This window comes from Xenia sp. Carnegie-2017, unplaced genomic scaffold (genome assembly GCF_021976095.1).
Source record: "Xenia sp. Carnegie-2017 unplaced genomic scaffold, XeniaSp_v1 HiC_scaffold_20, whole genome shotgun sequence".
Classification (NCBI taxonomy): domain Eukaryota; kingdom Metazoa; phylum Cnidaria; class Anthozoa; order Malacalcyonacea; family Xeniidae; genus Xenia; species Xenia sp. Carnegie-2017.
The window spans coordinates 14,978,075-14,996,257 of record NW_025813483.1 but is presented as its reverse complement, the minus strand read 5'-3'; the positions used below and the strand labels follow the sequence as shown (position 1 = coordinate 14,996,257).

Genomic DNA, 18,183 nt, shown 5'->3' with positions numbered 1-18,183 from the left:
GTAATGACGGTAGATACAAAAGTAGACATAAAGGTAGACATAAAGGTAGACACACAAAGGTAAACATATAAAGATAGACATAAATGTAGACATTTTTATACGAATGAACATTGTCTCCGAAACATGCAAACACGTTGCAAAAACATGCAAACACATTGTTTTTTTCAAGGAAAACTTTTAAGGTGCAAATTCCACGCCTCTATTCAGACACTGAAACATGAAAAAATTCTCGTACTCAACTCTTGAACGCAAATGGAAGTAACGCATTGAATCATGGGCGAACAACGAAGACTCTTAGCGATTTCGCGGGATTTCACGGGATTTTAGGTGTTAGAAAGATAAATGTTTCGCGAAGAAAGAACAGTGGTTTGACTTCAGTGATTTGAACTTTGTCTAGATTTGTCATTTTGCGAATTTGCATTAAATAAACGGTAGGAATTGCTGGTAAAACTGGTTTAAAATATTCCTAATGACACGATTTCGCCATGTGGCGTGCAGAATCAAACAAGTTACAGGATTCAAGCTCGTCACTGGTTCGCGATTTTTTCGATTTGTCTGCACCAAAACCAGTCATTGAGTCATGTCCCAAGGTCAAGGCAACACAGCCTCGAGATTTTAGTCATGTTAGTCGAGAAAGTTTTATCAACTTCAAATTAACAAAAATTGAAGATCCAAATAAGTAAGTTCAGCTGATGACGTTAATATTTCATGTCAAAACAACAATATTAAAGTCAAGATCAGAGTAACGCTCATGTTTTTAGTTGCAAATTATCTCCCCTTTAAGTTATTTGATCGAATGACAGAATTTTTATGTATTTTTTAGCAAAGGTCTTGAACCAAATTTACCAACCGAGAAGGACTTCCCGGAGCTGAATGGTGGCCTGGAGAACATTGATCTAAATCTTCCCAATCCTCTTCCATTGAAAGTTGATGAAGATGAGCACATGCTTGAAAATTATTCATTTGATCATGAGTATTCTGCAGACTTGCCTATAACTAAGTATTCTAATGAAGTCCTTAGTACAATTGATGTCCATTCTGTTACAGTTGTTCAAGGTGCTACTGGCTCAGGAAAGACAACACAAGTACCACAATACATTTTGGACCATTATATGAAACAAAAGCGTTATTGTAACATTGTGGTGACTCAACCACGTCGAATTGCTGCTATAAGCATTGCGAAACGTGTCTGTCAAGAACGATCATGGGATGTTGGGGGTATTGTGGGTTATCAAGTAGGAAGAGATAGGATGTCTAGTGATGATACAAGGATATCATATGTCACAACGGGAGTGCTGTTACAAAAGTTGATTGCTGCAAAATCTCTTAATGAATATACCCATGTTATATTGGATGAGGTATAACTATTGAAATATATTGTGTTCAAAATTTGAATATTTTTGTTCATCATGCAAAGCATGTGATTTGAATGTATAACTTTGTTTATCTTTGTTTGTGCACTGTCAATTCCTCTATAGGTTCACGAACGTGATCAAGACATGGACTTTGCACTTCTTGTTGTTAGAAAGTTGTTGCGCACAAACTCAAAGCATGTTAAAGTGGTTCTAATGTCTGCTACTCTTGATAGTGAGATCTTTTCACGTTACTTCTCCTTACCAATTAATGGAAAGTTGCATGGTGCTCCAGTCGTCTCTGTTGAAGGAAAGTCTTTTCCTATTCATGAATACTACCTTGAGGAAATTTCTAATATTGTTAGAAAGGTGAGTGTTTGGGTATAGCTTGCAATTGTGGATGAATAAGATGATGGAAGATTGCATATGAACTTCATACACATTTCAATGTACCCCTTCCTTATGTTTTAGAAGGATATTGATATTTTCATATATGTTTCAGGATGGTATGCCAATTTTAGACATTGGGGAACCAACTATCGAGGAAAGCCAGTATCATACTGCGTCATGTCTCATTTATTTGCTTGATGCATGGGAAATCAACAAGCCAGGTGTCAGTAATGAGGACTTTGCTGCGGAAAGAGGAAGTGTTTTAGTATTTTTGCCAGGTAAAGTCAGCATCCTTACTTTGGTAAGGGTGACTATACTACTGTCATTTATATTGTCAGTGCTTTTCAACTCTTTTAACTTTTTTCTTAGGTGTGGAATACATTAAAAATATGCAAAGAATATTATCTGATGTTTGCCATGGAAGATAGTAAGTTCATGCATTTATGATGTATGATGTAACACATTGTGCATTTGACCATTGTTTCTTCGCAAATTTTTATGTGTTTTTTGTTTCAAATTGTGTAACATGTAGCTATTAGTAGTCTTTTCTGGAATTGTAAAAATAGTCTGAAGTCAGCAGAATTGTTTTAGTCTTTTATAAAGTCAATGTAAAGTGTTTATAGCGAGTCAGTCTATACTCTAAAGCTTTTTGCTTATTTGCAGTATAGTCAATTCATAAATAGTTGAGTGTTGAATATAGTCAATTCATAAATAGTTGAGTGTTGAATATAGTCAATTCATAAATAGTTGAGTGTTGAATATAGTCAATTCATAAATAATTGAGTGTTGTTGAATATAGTCAATTCATAAATAGTTGAGTGTTGAATATAGTCAATTTATAAATAGTTTAGTGTTGAATATAGTCAATTCATAAATAGTTGAGTGTTGAATATAGTCAATTTATAAATAGTTGAGTGTTGAATATAGTCAATTTATAAATAGTTGAGTGTTGAATATAGTCAATTCATAAATAGTTGAGTGTTGAATATAGTCAATTCATAAATAGTTGAGTGTTGAATATAGTCAATTTATAAATAGTTGAGTGTTGAATATAGTCAATTTATAAATAGTTGAGTGTTGAATATAGTCAATTCATAAATAGTTGAGTGTTGAATATAGTCAATTCATAAATAGTTGAGTGTTGAATATAGTCAATTTATAAATAGTTGAGTGTTGAATATAGTCAATTTATAAATAGTTGAGTGTTGAATATAGTCAATTCATAAATAGTTGAGTGTTGAATATAGTCAATTTATAAATAGTTGAGTGTTGAATATAGTCAATTTATAAATAGTTGAGTGTTGAATATAGTCAATTCATAAATAGTTGAGTGTTGAATATAGTCAATTCATAAATAGTTGAGTGTTGAATATAGTCAATTTATAAATAGTTGAGTGTTGAATATAGTCAATTCATAAATAGTTGAGTGTTGAATATAGTCAATTCATAAATAGTTGAGTGTTGAATATAGTCAATTCATAAATAGTTGAGTGTTGAATATAGTCAATTCATAAATAGTTGAGTGTTGAATATAGTCAATTTATAAATAGTTGAGTGTTGAATATAGTCAATTCATAAATAGTTGAGTGTTGAATATAGTCAATTTATAAATAGTTGAGTGTTGAATATAGTCAATTCATAAATAGTTGAGTGTTGAATATAGTCAATTCATAAATAGTTGAGTGTTGAATATAGTCAATTCATAAATAGTTGAGTGTTGAATATAGTCAATTCATAAATAGTTGAGTGTTGAATATAGTCAATTCATAAATAGTTGAGTGTTGAATATAGTCAATTTATAAATAGTTGAGTGTTGAATATAGTCAATTTATAAATAGTTGAGTGTTGAATATAGTCAATTCATAAATAGTTGATTGTTGAATATAGTCAATTCATAAATAGTTGAGTGTTGAATATAGTCAATTCATAAATAGTTGAGTGTTGAATATAGTCAATTCATAAATAGTTGATTGTTGAATATAGTCAATTCATAAATAGTTGAGTGTTGAATATAGTCAATTCATAAATACTCTATCACGTTGTATAACATGAAATGTCTGTTGCCTTTTGTCTGCCTTTGAAATTCTCTGGACACTTTACTGATTTTTTTATTATGGTGTTTAGAGACATTTTAATTTTCTGTTTGCTGAGTGACTTAATTTCTGTTTTCAAGTTTGTGGATATTGCCTCTCCACTCCCAAATCACGAATGAAGAGCAAAAGCGGATATTTCGTGATCCATCAATGCCTAAAAACGGAGATCCTAAGGCTAGAAAGGTTAGCAAACATTCGACGTTGTATTTGGTAGGAATATAGGATTGTTAGCTAATGAAGAGTGAGAGAAGAGGCAATATTTTGGAGAGAAAGGACGCCATCGTTAATCAAGTGAGATGGAGAGTACCAGTGAAAGAAATACTGCTAAATTGGATTTAAATCCGGTCAATCTTGCTTCTGGGCCTAAATCTGTGTTAAAGTTGAATTGAAACAGATAAAATTCGTACCATGTCGGTGGTTTTAGTAGCACGTATTTAGTAGAACGTTATGTACAGCACGTATTTAGTAGAACGTTATATACAGCACGTATTTAGTAGAACGTTATGTACAGCACGTATTTAGTAGAACGTTATGTACAGCACGTATTTAGTAGAACGTTATATACAGAGTTAAGTTGGCATTTTCGTGCTTGTGAAATTTTGGGGTTTTTCATAGAAATTTTTGCGCTTTAAATATTTTCAAAAAAATTTTTTTGTTTCTCTCGGTTAAAACACAGATTTTTTTCCAGCAAACGTTCCTTTTTATAGGTTATTTTATCCACGAACATAGCTGAAAGCTCGATTACAGTTCCTGACATCAAATATGGTAATTCATTGCCAGAAAATCTACACAATTTGCTGTAATTGTTTGCTATCGTCTGTTGCTGTGTTTATCGTGAAGTTTAAAAATCGATTTTTCTTTTGTAGTGATTGATTTTTGCCTTGTCAAATGTCTCGTGTGTGATGCCGATACGAATTACCAGAGTTTACGAATGCAATGGGCATCGAAAGCTTCTGCCACGCAACGAAAAGGTGAAAGAATTACTTGCAAGCTATTTCTTATCCGTTTTCCGACTCTCCCTCCCGTCCCCTCCATGTTCAAGGGGACGATCGTTTTTTCTCCTAACGTTGTATTGTGTTCTTCAATCCACTCTCACTGTAACGGCGCGCATGCGCAGCTTATAGAAATTTCATATCTAATGGTCAACTTTGGCGTACTTTAATAGTGTTGCGCGATAAACACTGGCCACATTTTGAAATTACGAATCTTTTTTGACACGTTTTGATGGTATAAGGAGGAACTGTGTTTACAGATATAATATTGATGGGATCTAAATCAATTTTTTTTTTAGGACGTGCTGGTCGTGTTTCGCCAGGGAAATGCTTCAGAATGGTGACGAAAGAATTTTATGAGCGATGTATGGAGCCGTACTCCGTTCCAGAATTTAAGGTTAGTTACTGTTTAACATTGGATGTGACACTTAACATTTTGCATTGTTTTTACGTATTTCTAAACCCTCGAAGGCTTATATTGAGCTTTAAGGCTAATTTATGTAGAATGTTTGATTTCCAGTGCATTTTTTATCAATGCAACCATAATTAACATTAGGTAGCTTGGGTAAAGGTAACTTGTTGTTAGCTAAGTTGTGGCTGTCGTGTTGAACTGATATTCAGCTGAATTTGTTATGAGAGAACTTTGTTTTGGAATAACTTACATAAAGTAGACACATAGACACTAAAGTAAACGTAAATCATAAATATATGTAGGTAATGGTAACTCGTTGTTAACACGTCGGTAGTTAGTTGCTATGACATTCTGCTAAATTTAACTTGCTACATATTTGTTGTGCACTTACCACAATAAAAAACTATTGAATTTATCCTAATGAAGTGAAATATTTGTATAGTTTTTTGCTGGACTATTTTATAGCAATAAGTCTAAAATTTGCGACATCTAGATTAATCCATCATGTTATTTTGAACCCTTCTAAGGCTTGGCAACTATTGATTGATACACTTTCCATTAATTATGGTATTTTAATTCATCATTCTCCTTCATTTCAGCGTGCTCCTTTGGAACAAGTTGTGTTGAGAGTAAAACTACTAGATCTTGGATCTCCGAAATCCATTCTTTCACTGGCTTTGCAACCACCCGATGTTCGAGATATCGAGAAAACAATTCTGATACTTAAAGAGGTCAGTGTACGTTATCGAGACGTTGAACAGTCCTACTCAAGATTTGTTAGAAAGAAGGGATATTTGCAACAGTAGACGGGTAGTGTAAATTGCATGAAAAGAAGAAGCTTACACTAGTCCTCAGCACGAGCCATTGATCTTGAGAGACAATATTCAAACCAGCACAGTCAGAAACAAGCGCATGTTAAACAGAGCGCAATTTTTTTCCAACTATTGCTCTCTGACGCGTAACAGCTCTTTTAAAGCATTGTGACGAACACATCTACACACTTTTCCACGACAATTAATGTACATTTGATAATTTGACAAAGTAGGAGAGTTGAACATGGCAACCTATTTTTTTTGCTGTTTCAAATTTATTTGGGGATGCGCGATCTGCGTACTACACATATCAATCTACGTACTACACATATCAATCTACGTACTACACATATCAATCTACGTACTACACATATCAATCTACGTACTACACATATCAATCTACGTACTACACATATCAATCTACGTACTACACATATCAATCTACGTACTACACATATCAATTGTATGAACGTACGTAATTCAATAACAAAAAGGAAAGAAACACAGCTTACACAATATTTTAATGTAGACTTTAGGTTTATGAAGTCTTGAGGATAAATGGAAATTCATCATTGTGTTGTTTTGTTTACCTTATTAGCTCGGTGCGTTAACCATTAAAATGCGCAGTGGTGTAATCAATAAATACGACGGAGAGTTAACATTTATGGGCTGGGTACTAGGTAAAATGCCATGTGATGTTCGTGTTGGAAAATTACTCGTTCTTGGTCACGTGTTCGGTGTCTTGGAGGAGGCCATCGTTATTGGTTCGTGAGCGTTGCTACATTTTTGTGCATATCACATCATTTTGTGAATATAAAGATTATTGTCAAAAATTCCAACAACAAATCTATCTTAGGGGCATGTCTAAGTCAGAAGACATTTTTTGTTCAGAAAATAAACCAGGAGTTTCACTCATACAGGTAACATTTCAAAAAATTAATGAACGTAGTACCTCCCTCCCGCTGAGAATTACGAGCCTGCGCTCATCCGCTGACATTTGTAACCAAAATTTCTCATGTATACTGACTGTGATAAATGCATCCATGTTTTTTTGTCAACTAACGGTGCGCTCATAAAATGACGTAATTTTAATGACATACTTTGTTCAAGGTAATATTATTTGTTGAAGGGTAGTATTTCAAAAAAATTAATGACAACGAATTTTTCAATGAGTGCTTCATTACATTTCTTTTACAGAAAGAAAATGTTTTGGTCTAACAGAACCAAAAGTGACTGTCTCGCTGCTCTCAATGCCTACAAAGTATGACAAATGTTTTTATTGATTTCATTTGTTGTCAATGAGCCATCCGTGTTTTTCCCGTTTTGCAAATGTTGCTATGTTCATTTACTGTAAAAAACAATGAACGAACTCCCGTTTCATCACCAAAGAACTTGATTAAAAAACGTATAGTTGAAACAATTTTCACCTAGTAACAATGGCTAAGTCAGCCTGCATGTTATACTCTTGCTTCATAAATTTCTGAACATTACCATTATTTAATTTATTAGAAACCCTTTTGTTTTTGCAGTGAGTGAACAGAGAAATTTTATATGGAAAGCAGGACTGTATAAGCGGGCTGGCTACGTAACTGCCACGTACCAAAATTTCAGACATTTCCTGGAATTTTAACTACTGTGTACTTTGATTATCTATGATTAAAACATTCTCTTAATCCATTAGTTACTTTATCTGACCTTTCCTGAAGTGTATCAGTATTTTGTTATAAGAGAACACACGTAATACCTACGCAATCTTAACCATACTTAGCCCTACGTAGGTCACCTAAGCCATACTTAGTTATACTTAGACCACCTTAGCTATACTTACACTGTCTTAGCTTAGTTCCATTTTATACAGCAATTTCATCATTTTGTGTTTAGACGTGGAAAAGACACAAACAGACAGGTGCTTTTGGGAGAACGGTAAGACAAGCGAGGATTATCTACAACCGCTTTGTCTTGCTTTCCTTCATTTTTCTTCATGCTAACAACAGGGTGAAAGAAAATGGTGTAAGGAGAATTTAATTGAACATAAAAAGATCCTAGAGGTTTGATGAACGTCAGAGAAATTTGTTCATCTTTTTCTTGTGTTTCTTTTTCTTGGGTATTTTGATCGGGCACTCCGTACAATATTTCTACAGGTTGAAAAAGTTGTCAATGAATTGACAGAACGCCTAGCAAAGGTCAACATTGAGACAAGTCGTGACGTACATCACAGGTATGTTTTGTTTTCATTTGAAATAAAGTTGAAGATTATTTTCACAAAATACCAACGTACAAAACACCCTTTCTATTTTGTGAATGCTTTACGTTATTCATACGACTGTACAAGAAGCGAAGCAGTTTCCTATGGAAATTTTTTATAATGATCTGTCCATCATTTTGAATATATCCAGTGGTTATTTGCTTCTACTTTCTGCTTTAACTGAATGGAAAATCTATGACGTGAAGCGTTTGTACAAAAATCAATAAATATAATCTGTCTATTCGTATTCTGTATTATGATTATATAAGAGGCAACTCCTCCCCCCCCTGTCAGGGTTTTTGTTAGAATCTTTTGTCTAGTATTTTTAAGGTATCCAGTGGAGGGGAGTTTATGTATTTGTATTATGAATGCTTCTTTGCATTTTAGACGGCAAGATTCTACCTCTCATGATGAACTCATTTTGAAGGTTACTATATCCTTCTGATTGTAAAAGCTTCATGTTTCCCTATAGCTTTCAAATTCCATTGTTATTAATTATTTTTTTCAACGACCATTGTGTTAAGGTTGTCATTTGTGGCAGTTTCTATCCAAATTATTTTCTTTCTGGTGAAATTGACGAACGTGACTCCAGAAAAACGATGTCTGGTCATGATCCATTCACGACAATTATGGTTGGCTGTTTGTTTTTATGTTTATATGTTTATATGTTTATATGTTTATATGTTTCTTAAAGTGTGTTTATGACACTAAACCTTATATTTTCTTACATAAAAGATCTCCTAAAACTGTTATGGACTTTCTTTTGAACAACGACGTGCTTATTTCTTGAGCTATTGAACTTTTTTTGAAATGTAATTTAGATAATTTATGATCATTTATTTCGTATCATAAAAGTTCAATAGTTAAACTTTGTTAAAAAGAAAGTATTCCATTCTTGTTTAAGAAGATCTTTTAGTTAAAACAGCAAACTGTATTGCTGCCTTGCCACTTTTTAATTAGAATTAAATATAATATGTGTTACTTTTTGAAAAATGAATAATCTCACATATAGTTAAAGAGTTTGCCTATCCACGGACATTACTACAGCTCGGCAATTGCAAAGTTGCTAGAAAAATGTGGGAGAGCAAAGAACGTGTATACAGAGAGTAGAAGGTGAAATTTTGTTATAAAAGAGCCTTTCCTGTGAAAATATTTTACATGGTATGAAACAGCATACAAAGTTTTTCTGTTTAAAGGTGATTTCTCTGTATAAATACATGTTTCGTCCACGATTTCTAAATAGTATCACGTCAATCAAAGCTGATTTCTGTGCACAAAATATTTTTATAAATTATCTTATTTAGCCACCTAAAAATTACATGAAGTTATGAGAAAACAGTCTAACTTTCCACAGTGAACTAAGCGATGATATTTGTATAATAACTTACATATAAGTAAATCTTTACATTATGCACATATTTCAATCTTGCTGCGGAAATTATTTTGATATAAATGCACTGATGTTTTCACCACTTCATGCTGTCTTATGCATTCATCTTATTGACACGTTTTTGTTAATGTGTTTATCGAGAAATTTTTATAATATCTTGATCAATGTAGAGCGTACGTTGAATTTGAAAGACAGGATGTCCAAGATACCGTGTTACCAGCTGTATATCTTGCTCTTAAGATGAGGTAAATACTACATTCGTTGTGGCTGTTTGTCATTAGTAACTTACTGTCTCATATTTGACGGTTTTTCTCCAAGACATCTTCAAATGCATCTTACTCTATGGGTCGCCACGGAAGATCAAAAACGAATTGTGGCGAAGTCCGCTGCAAAAATGGAGATCCATAATTCAAGAGCATTACGCACTGATAGGATAATGGCGTCGGTCAAGGATTCTGGTAAAACTACCAAGAAGAAAAACGAACTTCAGAAGGTAAGAGAATAAATTATTATTCATGATTTATTTCATAAACTTTGCTCAACCTCAGAATACAGTTCCGCACGCGTCCAGACATTGCGACTTTCACATAATATTTGAAAGGTTTCATTAAATGCTCTAAATACCACTAGTATGTGAAATGGCCATTGGTTATATGTGTAATTTAAGTTCTCTGTAAGAATAATCAAAGTATTTCATTTCAAGGGAACACATTTTAATTACCTGGCAAAAACTTACTGCTAAACTTCCTTTGCATTTGTTTTTGTCAATAGCCATTAAAAACTAGCGTTTGTACATCTTAGTTATGATGTATTTACATTCCTGCAGCATTTACATGAAGTAGTTACCTGTAAACTCCTAAATTGTGTTTTTTACTTTACAGAATATGGATAACTTACTTATGTTGATAGTCTTCCCTTTCTGAATCTTATCTATATTTCAAAAAATTCCTTGCTTCATTTTTATGTAGCTGGAGTTGCCCGAAGTTGGTTTCATGGATATTTACATATCGGAGGTAACAAATTGTACCCGAATTTTCGTTTTCCTTCTGCATGTGCTATCCATCGATGACGATTATTGTATTTATGCATGAGCTATCCATCGATGACGATTATTGTATTTATGCATGAGCTATCCATCGATGACGATTATTATATTTATGCATGAGCTATCCATCGATGACGATTATTGTATTTATGCATGAGCTATCCATCGATGACGATTATTATATTTATGCATGAGCTATCCATCGATGACGATTATTGTATTTATGCATGAGCTATCCATCGATGACGATTATTGTATTTATGCATGAGCTATCCATCGATGACGATTATTATATTTATGCATGAGCTATCCATCGATGACGATTATTGTATTTATGCATGAGCTATCCATCGATGACGATTATTGTATTTATGCATGAGCTATCCATCGATGACGATTATTATATTTATGCATGAGCTATCCATCGATGACGATTATTGTATTTATGCATGAGCTATCCATCGATGACGATTGTTGTATTTATGCATGAGCTATCCATCGATGACGATTATTATATTTATGCATGAGCTATCCATCGATGACGATTATTGTATTTATGCATGAGCTATCCATCGATGACGATTGTTGTATTTATGCATGAGCTATCCATCGATGACGATTATTATATTTATGCATGAGCTATCCATCGATGACGATTATTGTATTTATGCATGAGCTATCCATCGATAACGATTATTGTATTTATGCATGAGTTATCCATCGATGACGATTATTGTATTTATGCATGAGCTATCCATCGATGACGATTATTGTATTTATGCATGAGCTATCCATCGATGACGATTATTGTATTTATGCATGAGCTATCCATCGATGACGATTATTGTATTTATGCATGAGCTATCCATCGATGACGATTATTGTATTTATGCATGAGCTATCCATCGATGACGATTATTGTATTTATGCATGAGCTATCCATCGATGACGATTATTGTATTTATGCATGAGCTATCCATCGATGACGATTATTGTATTTATGCATGAGCTATCCATCGATAACGATTGTTGTATTTATTTATAGGTCATTGATGCTGGACATTTTTGGGCTCAGCCAGGAGATGGGAAGTACGCAGCAAAACTTTCTCAACTCATGGAGGATATCAACAATTATACTGGTACTCAACACGAGGTCAGTATTGCTCTCATTTTTTATCCATTTTCCTATTTTATTTTTGTATAATTTTTTTCTTCCCTTTTCCTGTCATCTCTCGTAGTTTTGTAAGTGATTGAACGTAACTGTTGAAGTTATTTAATTGCAGTTTCTATCATTACCTTGTCCCATGGGAACATTATGCTTGGCTTTATATGACGAAGATGGACGCTATTACAGAGCGAAGGTTGTGTCTTTCAACCGTTCCATTGCTAAAGTATTCTACGTCGATTACGGCAACACAGCAAATGTATCTACCCAACATCTGAGGAAGATTCGTGAGGAGCACACGAGGTTGCCTTTTCTGGTTTGTATTAATTGGAATAATATAAAGGTTTTGTTTTAAAGTTGTAAAATATCATTGGTGGTATACTGTAGTATGCGAAGAACGAGTCATGTTAACTTTAGTATCTCAGAAGATGTTGTAGGATGTTATAAATAAATTTTTTGTTAAGTTAAAGATAGGTTAGGTAGATTGTGATTTGTGAAAGATATGTCTCATTTCCGATGTACTTCTGTAGAGGATATCTTTTTCTTTTGGTTGTATTGTGTAAAGGATAGGTTAGGTATACTGACTGTATTTTGTAGGAAAATTTTTCAGAAAGACTTTAATGTGCAAAAGATATTCTAGAAGGATGTCTCTGTATATGAAAAATATCTCGGGTACATTATTGTTTGGAAACGATATCTCAAGTTGCTTATTATCTGCGATATTTCAATGCTCTTTAGGCATTTGAATGTCGTTTGATTTGCGTTCGTCCATCGTTTGGTGCTTGGGATGAAGAGGCTAATCAGAGATTTATCGAACTTACTTGGGACAAGAAGTTGGTAGCAAAGGTATAAATTGATATTCTAACATACATGGGACAAGAAGTTGGTAGCAAAGGTATAAATTGATATTCTAACATATGTGTAATTGTCATTTGTCATATGGGACAAGAAGTTGGTAGCAAAGGTATAAATTGATATTCTAACATATGTGTAATTGTCATTTGTCATATGGGACAAGAAGTTGGTAGCAAAGGTATAAATTGATATTCTAACATATGTGTAATTGTCATTTGTCATATGGGACAAGAAGTTGGTAGCAAAGGTATAAATTGATATTCTAACATATTTGTAATTGTCATTTGTCAAATGGGACAAGAAGTTGGTAGCAAAGGTATAAATTGATATTGTAACATATGTATAATTGTTATTTGTCATTAAAAAGACCGTTTTTATCGTTAAATTAAAGGCCAATTAATCGCTTCCTGCTTGCTACCTATTAAGTAATTTAAAACATGGATAAGGTCTTTTCTGTTCACGACAGCATGATTTTTGAAATAATTATTTTGAAAACAATACCTGTCTTCCATATTCTTGGTGTTTAGGTCTTTTCTCGACTCCATGGCGTATTTCGTGTTGATCTCATTGACACTGTGTCCTCGGAAGATGATGTTCACATTCATCAAGTGTTGATTGGCGAAGGTTTTGCAAATTTTACTGAAGAATCACATGACTCCGTTGTAAGTACTGGTCAGCAGTTTTTTTCATAAAGCATAAAGAGAGCAACAGTTTTATATTGATAGAAAGGAGGGGGGCATTCATATATTCAATTGCTTTGAAACGACTGCCCAACAGATCATAAAACCTGAAACTTTTTGTGCTGATTTTTATTAAATGCTGTATCGTCGTATATCCTACCGTATTTTCCAGAACATGTAAACGAGTTTCGGATAAACTCCGAGCTTTTTTCTTCATTTCAGCGTACCCACGAGGAAGCTGTCGCTCGAGTGAAGCTTTTAAATAATGTGGGAACTGGAGCGAACGAGGGTTATGATCCAACTGGCTGGGTTGAATCAGATACTAGTTCTACTGAAGCTCATTTAACTGGAAATTACAAACCAGACGATGGAAAGATTACTAAGGTAGCTTTGTGGCAATCGTTAGCACAACTTAGGATCTTGTATCTCTCGCTGAAACTTGGTAACAGTGTTGTTCATCTTTAATTGTTCAACTCTTGTTCAATTAAAATTTGTTCAATTCACTTAATATCATATCAATGTTCTTTTTTATACGCAGGTAAACCTCAGTGGACCGTTCAGTCCATACGAGATGAGCTTTTACAGCATGACCTGCATTGGAAGATTAAGGTAAAGGTTTGATATCTATTGTATCATGCATTATCAATCCCCTATAATCAATGATCAATCTCCTTTTACCCAACATTAATCTCCTATATTCCAGGAGCAATCTCATTTAATCCATCAACAGTCTTCAATTATCCATCAATAGTCTTCAATAATCAATCAACCGTCTTCAATAATCAATCAACCGTCTTCAATAATCAATCAATAGTCTTCAATAATCCATCAATAGTCCCTGCAATAATCAATCAAAATACTTCTGTAACCATCAACAGTCTCCTTCCATCAATCAGCAATCTCCAATTTATATTTTATATCAGTGCGTTTATGCTGTTTTAGGGCGGCAAGGATTGAGAGAGATTCTGTAAATAGTATTGTGTTGAACGAGGAGCCTCAAGATAAGCACGAACGTTTTCTTGTTGCTGCCAACATTGGAATAAACACTTCAGGCACCGTAATGCTTGGAAGGTAACTTGGCGGCAGTTGTATAATAATGCTGAATCGAAACTTTTGTTTTGTTTTAAAGAAAGTCTGGCGTATTGACGCTACAGTGCAAATCAAATAGTATCAAATAAAGTGGAAATGATATGTAGTTTGTCATAAGTAACCAATGATAACATTTGCTTGTTGAAGAAATGCTCAAGTACTGCCTTTACATTTTAGCCTCCTCCCCTCCAATTCCAATAATCCCCACTTCTCATGTATCTAAAATAAAATAAACCCTCGCGTACTATTTGCCACCACCACCCCCACTTTCAGTAAATAAAAAATCAAAATCACAGGGAAGTCAATCTCACGATGAAATCATAACAAAAGACAAATGATAATTAACCTTCATTCGTTGATACAAGCAAATAATTTGTTTGAATTTGTCAGACAAAATCATAGGTAGTTCATTAAAGGTAGTTTTTCAATCACCATTGTGTATTTTTAGAGATACAACATTAATGCCAAATATTCATGGCTTGTCTGCTCTTATTTCACTGGTGTTTACTCCATGTGCTGAGTTCAGGACAAACGAAAAAAAAGATCGTTATACTGGAGCCATAGTTGGTCTCGGATTTGATCCATCGACTGGAGAGGCATTGCTTCCGGATCACGACATAGAGCTGCAGTTCGATTTTGCTTTCAAGCAAGACGATGTTGTCAAAGTAAGGTTTTATGTGTAATTTTCTTCGACCAATAATGACTCAACTTCAACAAACTCTATTCTAACTCAACACCTTTATTCCCAACTCCCCTACTTCAACACTTACTCAACACATTTATTCCCAACTCTCCTACTTCAATACTTACTCAACACCTTTATTCCCAACTCTCCTACTTCAATACTTACTCAACACCTTTATTCCCAACTCTCCTACTTCAACACTTAATGAACAACTCTATTCCCAACCCCCCTACTTCAATACTCCTATATTCAACAACTCTATCCCCAATACTCAAATCCTTTGCATCAAACTCATCTTTATAGATCAATGCTTGCCGTTCCGCCATTAACCTGGCAGTCGCTTCGAAAGAACAGATCTCTCAATGGGGGAAAAATGCTATACAAAAAATTCAAAGGAAAACGAGAGCTACGCTTTTGGAGTAAGTTTAGAAGGATTTTAGTTTGTGGTTTGTCTGATTATAAGGGAGGGTGTTATCAAAATCGTTTTATCTGCTTTTAAAAGGCAATCAAAGTTTTCACACGTCAAGATGTTCACAGATTTAGGAAAAAATTTTGTGAATCTAATGTGCCGTAATTTCATATACCCCGAGACAGTTGGACCGAATTGCGATAGCGTCGCATGTTATGTTTCGGTTGGAGATTTTGGCTCCTGCCACGCTATACGACAACGCATGCGTACACGATTTATCTAAGAATATATGACTAAGTGAGTTATTTATTCCAAAGTTGGTACCAGTAGATCCGTTGGTCTTGCCATGACTATGAACTCGGACATTTGGTGGAGTTGACTACCCATGCTGAAAAATTTCTTTAAAGGCCCGTTTACATGATTTGATTGCTTGTTCAGGTTTCCAATGATTTTGTTGATATTCATATTCGTTTAGATAATTATTGTCGTGGGAGCAGACATTCCTTTGATGTTGTCAGATGAAAATAGAGCAAGCTCTGTTTCCATCCGATTTTTTCAGACATACAGATCCGATGTCGGAGGCTCACTTTATATGTGTTCGCACGATCCGTTTTTTGGAATCGCGACATTATTCGGAATCCCAAGTTGTAATAACTGTTTCAGTCTACTTTTAAACATACAATTCAAACAGAGCAAAAAAAAGAGTACGCGATTCGTACGTGTAGACTGTCTTCAGGCTAACCACAAAATGTCGTGTGTATTTTTTCAGATTGCTTCTCACTCCTCGCGATGATCGTCAAATATCTCCTTACATCAAAATGTATCAATGGAATCGTGTCGATCCTCAAGATCTCTTATCGCCTTACAATCCTGGTGAATTGGATGATGATGCTACTTTGCTATATCCGTTTCATTATCCTTTGGACATCACTGAGTCTTTTGATGAAGAGATCCCGGATTACATACAACAGCGTAGGCAAAATGTGGAAAATCTAAGACCTCTTGCTGGAGGGTAAGTGATGGTAGTAGAATCGCTTGGTACCATGTTTTGTATGCGTAATGTTTAAAACCTCGCTCAATTTGTTTATTTATTGTAAAAGTGTAAGTGACTATGAATGTTAGAATGTTAGAATTCATATAACTGAAATGCACTTTCTTTTCAACAGTGATATTTTCATATTTAGTTACTTAGCTCTTTAGCATTGAAGCTTTCCCTACTGATTATATATTTTTTACTTTGTTGTTGAAAAAAAGTGCTCTATATCATGTTTTTGATCAATTCCACAACAATCAAACATTTTGAATGAAATAGTAAAGTAGCAGCGAAAATAAACACTATTTTATGATACGTAGATCAGAAAATATCAAGAAATGACCAATCTCTAATGATTTATTATAATATATAAGTTTTAAAGATACAAACTTTAATGTTGAAAAGAAAGTCAAGAATTAAGACAACAAAAAATTATGTCACTGCCGCTTTAAGGCTTTACATTGACATTAAACAAACAAATGATTTGACAAGTAGCTGCTCATGATGATCACGTTCGAACTTGTTTCAGTATATCTATTTTTTTTCAACTTGCAGCTCGACTCAACCATTTGCCGAACCAGTTGTATGTGACTTGTGTAATGTCCACTGTCGGCATCCACGTGATTTGCGCATGCACCTCGAAACCAGATCTCACAGGATGGAGGAAAACTATTTGTTTGATGACAGATATGTTTATAACCATTAGGTAGCTAAAGAGCACTTTTTAGTGGAAGGTAGGGGTGGGTTTTTTAAAGGTCATGGAGTTTTACTGGTCACACAAAACTCATTATTTCGAACCAGGAACAAGAATAGGATGGCTCTCATAATGAAGGCATCTGTGTTAGAAATCTTTGTTGTATTTGAACTATCCTATTATAGGATTCTGTAATAGAAGTCCATTCATTTAAGAAACACGAGCTAAAACGACACGCGATCCAGGACATATGCGTGAACATGACCTGGCTTGTCGACGTAAGGACGGATAAGAAACGGCTTGTCTCGTGTCTTAAATGTCATGTACGTTATTTGAAGTGTAGGTGAATAGTTGGGTGTAAAATGAACGACGTGTTTTGGTATCTCATGCTTTGTAACTAAATTATGTGAAGATTTTATGTACCTTGGGTCAGGAAACAGGGCGTCGGAAGCAGAGGTGAATAGACCTGCCCACTTTTTCTTTAAAAATGAAGATGTTCCCCGTTTAACGTATTGTTATATTTGATTTAGACATAAGTTAAATACGCCCCTGGCCGTGAATGAAGTCGTTCAGTCTGCTCTTTTAAACCAAAATATTTTTATTGAATTCATCGCACCTCTAAAAAAGATTTCATTAACGTCCCTCGCAAGCAAGCCAGCTCAGGAGAAATCGAATTATTATTTGATATCCAACCGTGCCAGACTGTGCCTCTATTTGTTTATGCTATTTAAGTAGTTTGACACACGTAACATCGCACATAGTAACGCAATCAAACACTTTCGACGAGGTCATAATAAAATATAATGATCTCTGGGGGGTCATTTCCGCGGTGTCTTGTACTT

At 34.4% G+C, this 18,183-nt stretch overlaps 1 protein-coding gene across 1 annotated transcript; it reads left to right on the top strand.

Moving 5' to 3' along the window:
• The first annotated feature begins 237 nt into the window (after positions 1–237).
• On the top strand, positions 238–17,849 carry LOC124442740 (ATP-dependent RNA helicase TDRD9-like). Its single transcript, XM_046993226.1, has 33 exons — positions 238–679; positions 824–1,358; positions 1,479–1,721; positions 1,855–2,020; positions 2,112–2,169; positions 3,916–4,018; positions 4,543–4,600; positions 4,702–4,806; positions 5,127–5,224; positions 5,839–5,970; positions 6,650–6,815; positions 6,908–6,971; positions 7,249–7,312; positions 7,933–7,974; positions 8,046–8,099; positions 8,193–8,269; positions 8,684–8,723; positions 8,821–8,928; positions 9,309–9,409; positions 9,857–9,931; positions 10,005–10,179; positions 10,655–10,699; positions 11,777–11,884; positions 12,015–12,212; positions 12,635–12,742; positions 13,279–13,413; positions 13,654–13,815; positions 13,970–14,040; positions 14,374–14,502; positions 14,969–15,185; positions 15,509–15,624; positions 16,384–16,626; positions 17,203–17,849. The coding sequence occupies exons 1-33, from the start codon at positions 486–488 to the stop codon at positions 17,351–17,353; spliced, it is 4,341 nt and encodes a 1,446-aa protein (XP_046849182.1). The 5' UTR covers positions 238–485; the 3' UTR covers positions 17,354–17,849.
• Positions 17,850–18,183: the final 334 nt, after the last annotated feature.

Bases quoted from the DNA above. Each gene is read 5' to 3' on its own strand.
- LOC124442740 (XM_046993226.1), top strand. From the start codon at position 486: ATGTGGCGTGCAGAATCAAACAAGTTACAGGATTCAAGCTCGTCACTG. The intron at 4,807-5,126 runs GTGAAAGAATTA...TTTTTTTTTTAG, and splicing joins TTCTGCCACGCAACGAAAAG to GACGTGCTGGTCGTGTTTCG. The intron at 14,503-14,968 runs GTAACTTGGCGG...GTGTATTTTTAG, and splicing joins GGCACCGTAATGCTTGGAAG to AGATACAACATTAATGCCAA.